Source organism: Camellia sinensis, chromosome 9 (assembly GCF_055761805.1).
Source record: "Camellia sinensis isolate YWXY chromosome 9, ASM5576180v1, whole genome shotgun sequence".
NCBI lineage: Eukaryota > Viridiplantae > Streptophyta > Magnoliopsida > Ericales > Theaceae > Camellia > Camellia sinensis.
This window is the reverse complement of record NC_138969.1, coordinates 105,916,717-105,927,254: the sequence shown is the minus strand read 5'-3', so window position 1 is coordinate 105,927,254 and position 10,538 is coordinate 105,916,717. Positions and strand designations below refer to the sequence as shown.

The window sequence follows — 10,538 nt, the reverse complement described above, 5'->3', positions numbered from 1 at the left end:
AATGAGTAAATACTAATTGTACACATGTTTAAAATGGTGTATAAAAATTTAATTCAATACTTAAATTTGAATATATTCACTAAAAATAAATTAAGTCTATAATTTATATTACTTCAATTTTTAAGTATTTCTGAATTTTAAATATGTTATGTCACTGTTGTGACGTGGTAATGATACATCCCATTAAAAGTGGTGCTCTAAAACACCACTAATGAGTTGGTAAGCACTTTAAAAAAAAAAAAAAAAAAAGACACAAACAGTGGGCCCCGTCCACTGCCACATCACTAGTGGTGTTTTTAGAACACCACTTTTAGTGGTGTCAAGCATTATTGATCTTCATTACTCATCAATCTCACCCCATTATCGCCAGGTGCCAAAATGGGAAACCAAAGAGAAAAAACTGTAAAATTTAAGTGGGACAAAATATAATTTACCCAAAAAGAAAAACAATCTGAAAACTCAACCAAGGCTACTTAAACAACTCAATGTGATCAAGGGTCTTTACAAAATGGATAAGAGACAAGAATACATTTCAGATGGAAGATTTAACATTATAACTTATAAAATATAGAGTCTTTCATAATTTTTTTGGATAAATTAAAATTTTATAACACAAACAACGCAGTACAAACAAATTGTAACAAGATTCCAAATAGAAACATACACAACTAGAAAACAAACAGAAATCTGAGAAATACTTTGCCCTCAACTTAAAAAAGGAAACAAACACAATTACTGAAACAATCTACTAAAAGTGCCCCAAGAGGTGACAGTTCTCTTGAGAAAACAAAAACAAAAACAAACACAATAGAAGTACTATTCAAAATTAAAAAACACAACTCATGATCTCACAACTGCAAGTAGACACACTACTTATATATGACTTGGATTATGCTAGTAAAGCATATGTTTCCTTGGCTGAAACAATAACCTGGAACCGTAAGTTGAATGGATCATATCTGCCAACAGAGGATATTGGAGGGTAGCAAACAAAATGACAGGCGCACAGGCAAACAAGGCAACGGCAATTGGTTCCCATACCATATAACGGTCAAAAACAATGAAAAATGTCGCACCAAAAGCTACCATCATGGTAGTTATGGAGATGAAGAGTGTCGTGAGTCCAATCATGAGCTTAAAGGGCAATGATTCCACGAAATCATTTTCAGCATAGCGTGACGTGAGTATAGATAAGAACATGAGTATTGAAGTGGAAGAGGTGACTAATGCTATGGCATCTGATATTGCAAAAACCATGAAGGAACTATGCTTTCGAAACATTGGGATTCCTGTATTGTTGTCATTGCCGCCTGGTACAGTAAAAGCTGCAGCAAACATTACGGTGGCTATAAGTGTTGCAACAACCATAGACTGGGAGGCGGTGTTCTTCATCCATGCCTCCCCTTTCTCAACTAAGTTTTTGTGCTCCTCAGTAAATAAAGCTCGAGGTGTTTTGCCTCTTGAGTTTTTCTTTTCTACATATGACGGTTGCATAATCTTTTCCACCTCCTGCAATAACCAAAAGGATAGATGCTATCCTTTCACTAAACGGAGAAAAATAAAAAGAGAGAAAAGGTAGAGTTATGCTATTCAAACTAACAAATTTTACAAACTGCCACATGGGTTGCTCCGATCACGCTATTTTAATGGGTCCTGTTTTAAATTCATAAATTCTATTTTTTAATATTTTTTTATCCACAAAAAGAAAGTAATATTTTATTGGAGATAATAAAACATAACAAAAATGGGGAAAGAGAGAAGGTAAGAAACTGAAGCGTAGAATAGCACTAGGCTATATACACCTCAAACTCTAACGAACAAAAACCAGCAAAAGTTCTGTTACTGTATTGTTAGTTATGAGTTTTATAGTATATTCTGAGAAGAAAAGAGAAGGCAAGAGCAATAAACAAATTTTCGAACAATTGAAATGAGCATTCATTAAATGTTTCAGGACCATGATCATCACATTGACAAGGGACCATATTATAAAAAACTATAAAAATCAATTATTACGAAAATAGAATCTTTAAAACATTAGAGTAATAAAGTTTGCTAGAGAAGGGTGCAATAATGAAGTATAATTGATTTTTATATTACGAAAATAGAATCCTTAAAACATTACAGCAATAGAGTTTGCAAGGGTGCAATAATGAATTATAATCTGATTGAGTTCTCATTTGAAATAACAAATAAAACCTATGCTAGAAACAAGAAGCTATACGAGGCCTTTTTGCTCTTCATCATGATTTGTTCTTCGATGAATTATGATTTATTCAACAATGATATGGTTAGTCCATTGCAAACCCACCAAATTCAAGTGCCAGCATGGATGCCATGTCAGACCAAGGTTGTGAAAAGCGGTTGTGGTTGCCGCAACAGTGGTGGTGACGCGATTGCGGTTGGGGGTGTAAAGGCCGTAACGTAACTATTGCGGTAATAATTGGAATCGTGAATTTTTTTATTTTTCACACAATTTGAAAAAAAACTTACCGATACGTATATTTTTTTTTCCATAATCATATTTATTGGGTTTTAAAATAAATATTGACCAATTTTTATAAATTTTTAAATATGATCAAATATATTTCATATTTTTAAATCACTATAAATTAAGTTTTTTACATTTTATTTTAATAATTAATGACTTTATATGTCATAAATCTATATTACGCTTGTGGCAAAAAAACATTTATTAGATTTAGATGTATAAAATTATTTTTTTAATTATTATACTTGTGGAAGTATATGTAATTTTTAACTTGAATAGTTTTAAAAATAAATTATACATGCTAATGTAATCATATAAAAATTAAAAAAATAAATTATAAAGATTTTTTTTTTGGGGGGGGTTGGATCACTTGAATATTCATTCTCTTTTTGGATAACTTGTAAATAAAAATAAAATAAACTAATCCCAAAAAATTGACATGTATAAAATATTTATTAATATATAATTATAGGTGTTATGTTTTCTAGGTATTTTACAAAAAAAATCAATTATTAACTATTATATATAAGATAAATAATGACAAAAGTAAGAGAATAAATCAAAGTCTATATATATATATATATATATTTTAATCAAGCCAAATAAATAATGACCACACTTATTATTATTATTATTATTATTATTATTATTATTATTATTATTATTATTATTATTTTCAAATAATATATTGACAGACACACTCAAACAAAATAGCTAAGTGATGGCAGCTGAATAAAATAACATAGTTCTTATAGCTTCAACAAATCAATAACATGTTCTTCATCTTCCCCCTTCTCTCTCTCTATCTCTTACTCCTCCATCTTCCCTCTTCGTCTTCCTTTTTCTCTCTCTATCCCCCTTCCCCCATTTTCAACTTTTTTTTTTTTCGAAAGAAGCAGTTCAGAACCGTTACGTAACAGTGCGTAACAGGCCGTTACGGAACCGTTACAACTGCTACGACAGCTACTACAGCTGACACACCTATGAATTTCAATCAAACTGCAAAAATGGTCATAACGGGCGGCGGTAACCACCACAACCATTATGTAACAGCGTTACGTAACAGTTGCGACCGCTTTTTAAAACTTTGTATCGATCTTAAGAGTTCAATCATGTTTTTAGAAAAATATTGCTAACAGTAAAATTAGTTATGTAAAGCACTAGGAAAAATCAAAATTTTGAAATTACTAACCGACTGGAAACATTTACCTTAAACCACAGTAGCTCTCTTTGCATTTGAAGAGCTGCCCCTGACACGATATTAAGTTGATTTGGGGGTGCTATCTTCGCAGCCAAATGCAACATATTATTACGATCTTCATCTCTATATGCAGTAATTAAATCCTTAATCGAGCCTATTTCATATAAAATATTGAATATTCCTTCATGACGATGTAAAACGGCAACGTGAAATATGCTTTGGTTCTGGCTATTTACTTTCCATATCAAATCAGGGTAAGCTTCAATAAGCTCAATCAAGAACTTGGTGTTTCCATGCTCTGCCGCAACAAAGAGGAGTCGTGAAGGGCTTCGGATCAAGTCTGAAATCTCTGAATCATCTTGCTTTATCACCATTTTCCATAACAATCTAACTAGTTCAAATGCTTGGGCTTGCTTCAGACTTCTATCATGTCCTACCTTCCTACCTGGAACTGAGAACAGAGCATTTTACCTGATCATGAATTTTCTAGAGAAATAACAACCCACTAATTATTAGCTGTTTGAAGAATGTTAAAAATAAGAGCAGGAGAAGGGTCAAAAAGAGAAATTTGTACAATCGCCATATCATTTCCAGACATAAAAAAATATATAATTATAAAATAAAACTTATTTTTCATTGATTCTTTATAAAATTGTGTTTTTCTACCAATAGTGGTTAATACAATCTTCATCATGGTTCTAAATCATAGTATTGGGAGATGAATCAATAACGGTTTCGGTGCAACGATATGAGAAATACTGAGTGATATGTATCAAGAATCAGGTGATGTGGTTGTGAATTTCCAAAACTTAATGAAATGCATTTTTCTTACTCTCTTAAGTTCAAATCTTGACATTTTAACCAGTATTTTTATATAGAAGCATTTTTTACTGTCTAATAATCTACATGAAATTTAATTTATTCATCATGATCTTTGATTTTCCGTCGAGAATACCTTGTTTTATTTACAAGAGAGATTTTCACCACAATACTTTCTTAAATAACAATGGTATGGTCCTTCTCATCCCTTCCCGAACTTCATACAAAGATCTCAACAAGCACCCACATGATGCAATCAATAGGTCCAGTATTTGATGGCTTCAAATGAAGATTCCAAAGCTCGACACATCAAAAGACAATCAGGAATTGGGAAAGAGGATACCATCATATATTAAATTCCTGTATGCAAACTATGCGAGCCAACGCACTTAAAGTGAATGATCATGTAGGTCAAGCAGCTAAGGTAGTAACAAGTTAGATATGATAGAAAGGTGTAAATCCTCCAAAATTATAAACTTATCAAATAAAGCATTTAAACAAAATAATATTCATAGGTGGAAAATTAGAAATCGGGGAAATGATGAAGTGTAGGAAGTAGAAACTATTTTAATCAGATCCATATGTAAATTCCCAAAGGTCAAGAATTATGCACTACAACAAAAGCATTTGTCAGAAAATGCAATTTATTCCATGGAGCCAATGACCTCTTTTAGTAAGTTTCAAAAGAAAATATTGTTGTCAAGATGTAGGCTAGTAGACTCCATATTATACACAGGTGTGCTTCAAGTTTTCTCAGTTGCTTCAGATCATTTTTTTCGGTTTTTTTTGGGTATAAATACTTCCCCGACCACTCCAAACTAAAAGAATCGTTACTTATTTTTTACTGAGTCTAAACTCACAATTTACCAGTCCATTTCCAATGAGTTATCTGATAGAGAGTACCTAGGCTTGTAAGAGAATGTCCCCATTGAGCAGATCTATTCTGAGAAGCTAGTAAAATACATGGATGAGAAGAGATGATTGGAGAAACTAACATGTGTTGATGAATCTTTTCCACATGCTAACCCGACTTCCACCAATAAATGCTGAGGGTTTTCGAGCCAGTACATGCAATGCTGTCTCACCATTCCCATCTCGAGCCACTGCCAGCTGTGGGTGGTGTTTCAATATGTCCAATGCTACATCTACAAAATTTAACAATATATATAATAGATACACAACAAGAAGATGCAAAAGTTGTTTAGTTTTATTTCATTTACCTATTTTTATTTTATTTAGTTAATTGTTTATTTTTAAAAAAATTCTTATTATTATTTTCTCTTTTCTTTTTTGGGAAATCTTGTTGTAGTTTGTTTTGTTTAGTGGAAAATCATCTTCTTTTACTTGTGTTTGACCAAAAAGCATTGATGTGGAATAAGTTCATCCACCATTTTGCTAAACCAAAGACAATGGGTCAGCAAGTTTTGTGTTTTTTTAATATTTTTTTTCAAAAAGTAAGGTTTCACAACTATAAGAAGAAAAAAAGTGTTGAATGCCCACTTGCGTTTGATTGAAAAGCAATTATGGACATGATTTACTATCGGATACTTCTAGCATTCTTCTCAATCAAAATATGACCGAATAAATTAAAAAATAAAATGCCAAAAGAGAGAATCTATGAAGCACGGACATTTTAAATAGGGTGACGTATGTGTATTGTATTCGTATCGGATGCCAATACTCCTTAGATACTCGCGGATACGTATCGGATACTCATTAAAAGCATCGGATACTTCTTAATTATTTTTTCATTAATTTTGGAGTATCGGATACTTAATTTTGAAGTATCGGATACTCCAAGTCATGTTTACTTGTTTTATGAAATTAGAATTGTAGCATTTCTTGCATAGTAATATAATATAATATAATTGTAAGGATAAATATAAGAATATTTTTCTAATACTTTGTTAAGTTCTTCAATAAGAAGAGCATAGTGAGTTAAATAATAGAATTTGTCAAATTAATGTATTCTAATTATTTCATGCACGTCCCCTTTAACTACATAGAAAGTAAGAATTAACAAGAGAATATAACAATGGTAAAATTAAATATCAATAAATAAATAAGCAAGTAAACTTGAATACAATATTTTTCACTAGTGTCAAAGGAAAAAGCATAGGGACAAGTTGTGAATTGTTCTATTATTGTAATATAAACAAATTAAACTTGATATTGAAATGAAACATTTGCAAGACCTATTAAAAATTTAAAAAGTAAACAAGCTACTAGCTTAAATTAATACATAATTATTAAAGGTTAGTATTTTGCATTATAAAATTACATTATGGTTTCTCAACGTTCTTTAGTTTATATGTAACTCACTATTAATAATTTTAAAAAATATATTTTTCACAAACGTATCCTAGCCGTATCAGTATACTATTTTTTTAAGTTTTGTCGTATCGCCGTATCTGTATCGTGTCGTATCCACATCTCGTATCTGTATCTATGCTTCCTAGGAGAGAACGAAAAAAAAAAAAAAAAGAAGCCAATTTTGGCCTAAGAGAACAAGCAAAACGAAATGACATGCTATATTTCACCTACCTTATTAGAATTTAGCTTTTGCTAAAGATTCTCCAACCATTTAGGTTATTTGTATATACTTCTTTCTAGCATGTACTAATTTTTAGGATTCACACCAGTTAATTGTATCAATTTTTCCCTCAAAATTTTCACATTGTGTCAATATAATCCAATTGATAACACCCTTCTAAAAATTGAATTAAAATTAATGCACAAAATAGTCCATTCACTCTCCTCAAAATGATTGAGGGGTTGGTGTCCAATTTGTAATGGTTCATTCCCTTTTGAATGGACCATTTTTCCCTTGACTTTTGTTCAATTTCTTAACTGGTATTATTTATTGGATTAAATTGGCACAATATGAAAATATTAAAGGGTGCAAAATTACAAAGGAGTGGTGATTCATCCCACTAATTTTTGGACCACTAATAGCTCTAATGAGCTTAAAAAAAAAAAAAAAAAATACTCAAGCCAAAACATCACATCACTTTGGTGGGGGCCACTGTGCCACATCATTAGTATGCTCTAGCGCTCCCAATTTAGTACTCTAAAACATTATTCATTACAAAGACCACATATAAATTTCCCTAATTTTTCTTGTCCTTCGTTGTTCCAATATATTTGTCAATCCATTAAATGATGGAAGGGAGTATTTTATGATGACAATAAATGGGTTGGAGTTCGTTGCACTGAAAAATTGACGCATATCTTAATCAAGAAGTGACTCAAAGCAAGTAACTCTTTTTAGGCAGGCTGAAAAGAAAAGGTTTGAATATTTACTTACCATACAAATCTGTACTAACACAGGTATTGAGTATCCCAATTCGATCCTCATCTGACAAATCTTCGCTCTTAGTCTTTTGGTAGAGATACCATACCATGTCACTATGTCCTAACAAAGCAGCCATATACAGTGGTGTCATTCCCTGGCTACCACGGATCATTGGCAGGTGTTCGTTCTTGTTAATCATCACTTCGGCAATTCTCACAGTTCCAGCAGCAGCCGCAAAACATAGGGCAGTGTTCCCATTACTGTTTTGAAGTTCCAAGTCTTCAGGATTCATCAGTCCCACCAACTCCTCCACAAAGTGAATGCGCTTCGCGGCTGCTGCAATGTGAAGTGCAGTTTCCCTCCCTTTTGTGATACTAGAACGTATCACAGTTGGCAATATATCTATGACACCATTAGCAGCTTTCCAGTCACCCTTCAAAGCAGCTTGGTAGAGGGGTATACATATGGCAAGATACTGATCCCTAGCTTCTCCTGTGTAAAATTTGAAGCACATATCATCGTATCCAATTTTCCAAAACATAATATCACAGTTAACCAAAAATTATGTCAAACAAACAAAAAAGCAGAGAGCTTACGAGAGAGTAGATCACAAGAAGGAGCAATCAGCTGAGGTGAAGTTATAATCTGAATTTCAGGTCCATTTTGTATTCCCCCTTCCATTGGTGTGCCCTCTTCCATCAAATGCACACTACTACTTCACAGCTTTGCACTGTACTTAAATCTTTTGTGAAAAAGAATGAGACCAAATGTGAAATAATGGAAGCTTTTACATATAAAGATACAGAAATGTATTTAGCACATTTATTAAATATAAATTATGCTGGAACAAATGATAAAACAAGAATTACATATATATATATATATATATAAGTGTTGTCAGCACTGTACACAGGTGCAATTTGTGTAATTGCAATGCTCAAACATCATCAAAATTTGATTTTATTTTTTTAATTTTTTATTTTTGCAGAGATGAACAAAAACCTGAAGTGAACATTGTCAAATTCACTACAGTGGCTTTTTGGATCAGCTTTATCTCTAATTCCAGCCCTCTCCTCCTGTGTATTTTGTGGAAATGCCTCAATTTGGTGATCTGTTTTTTGCCTCAATTTCATCATTTTGCATAGTTCTGGTTGGGTTTTTGATGGTGCAGCAGACTGCTTTTGTAATAAACTCTCTAACCCTCTCCTCTTCTTAATTCTCTCTCTCTCTCTCTCTCTCTCTCTCTGGGTCGGAAAACAAACAGCCCCCTAAACCGCCCTCCAGGGCAGCGCCGCCCACCACCATCGCCACTGCGCAGCCTCCCAAGGTGACGGCGGAAGAGAGAGAGAGAGTGGTTAAGTTGTGATGCGTAATTCACCCGGTTTAATTTGTTTTTTATTTTTCATTTTTTTTACCAAATTATTTTTATTTTTATTTTTATTTTTAAAAAAAATTCAATACTAAATAACATAATGAAAAATATCATATAAATTAATAAATTTTTGTTACCGATTGATTATTGTGCCTTTTTATCCGGTATCTTTGAATTATGAATTTTTGTTTAAGTTATATTTTATTTATTTCTTTTTTTTAAATTTATACTCGAATTCACAATTCAAATAATATATAGTCTTGTTTTATATGTTTAGAAAACTTACAAATATTACTTACACATATTTTTTTACAAAAATGTATAATTTTTTTTAACTTTTTAATATGTATTCTAAGAATAGATATTAACAAAATTTTTAGTATAAATATAAATCAGTTAAGAGTCAGTAATTACCTCAATCAATGATGATCCAAAGTTTGCGGGGATGCTAGTTGATAAGCAAAGAAACTCCCACTTTGCTAAAACATCTCAAAGATACATTAATTGTCGAGAACAATGAACTACAACAATGGCAAGAATTAGTTGATGGAATGAAGATATAAAAAAGATTTGCAGATGCCAAAAGACAAATGAATGAGACACACAAAAACATATAGAAGCAGACCTCATGTCTTAAGCTAGTCAACAAAAAAAAAAAAAAAAAAAGCTAGTCAACACGAAATTATTAAAAAAAATTGTATTCTTTGTTTAATCTCTCACTAATGGCAAGAATTAGTTGATGGAATGAAAATATAAAAAGATTTGCAGATGCCAAAAGACAAATGAATTAGACATACAAAAACATGTAGAAGCAGACCTCATGTCTTAGGCCTCGTTTGGCAACTGAACTTTTTAGTCAAAAAATCAAAAAGTTAGTAAATTAGCCAAAAAGCCAACAACCCATATCAAAAAGTCAAAAATTCTCTTTTCTCTCTACTTTTTGCACATCTTTTCGTAAAAAACCAAAAAGTCATCCTAAACATACTAGTTTTTTTTAGCTCATATTTTAGCCAAATAGCCAAAAAGTTACTAAATTAGCCTGTTCCCAAACAAGGCCTAAGCTAGTCAACAAAAAAAAAGCTAGTCAACAAGAAATTATTAAAAAAATTTGTAGTAGTTGTTTATTCTCTCACTAATGGCAAGAATTAGTTGATGGAATGAAGATGTAAAAAAGATTTGCAGATGCCAAAAGACAAATGAATTAGACATACAAAAACATATAGAAGCAAACATTATGTCTTAAGCTAGTCAACAAAAAAAAAAGCTAGTCAACAAGAAATTATTAAAAAAAAATTATTAGTTGTTTAATCTCTCATTAAACCAAAAAACTATGGGTTCGTTTGGAAAGTAGATTGATTTTTTA

The 10,538-nt window shown here is 31.7% G+C and overlaps 1 protein-coding gene across 1 annotated transcript; it reads right to left on the bottom strand.

Annotated features, from left to right (window-relative positions):
• Positions 1 to 583: 583 nt before the first annotated feature.
• LOC114297012 (uncharacterized) lies at positions 584 to 9,786 on the bottom strand. Its single transcript, XM_082887386.1, has 6 exons — positions 9,590 to 9,786; positions 8,400 to 8,545; positions 7,816 to 8,295; positions 5,504 to 5,653; positions 3,698 to 4,140; positions 584 to 1,509 (listed from the first exon to the last, which is right to left on the bottom strand). The coding sequence occupies exons 2-6, from the start codon at positions 8,500 to 8,502 to the stop codon at positions 895 to 897; spliced, it is 1,791 nt and encodes a 596-aa protein (XP_082743512.1). The 5' UTR covers positions 8,503 to 8,545; positions 9,590 to 9,786; the 3' UTR covers positions 584 to 894.
• Between the last annotated feature and the right edge of the window lie 752 nt (positions 9,787 to 10,538).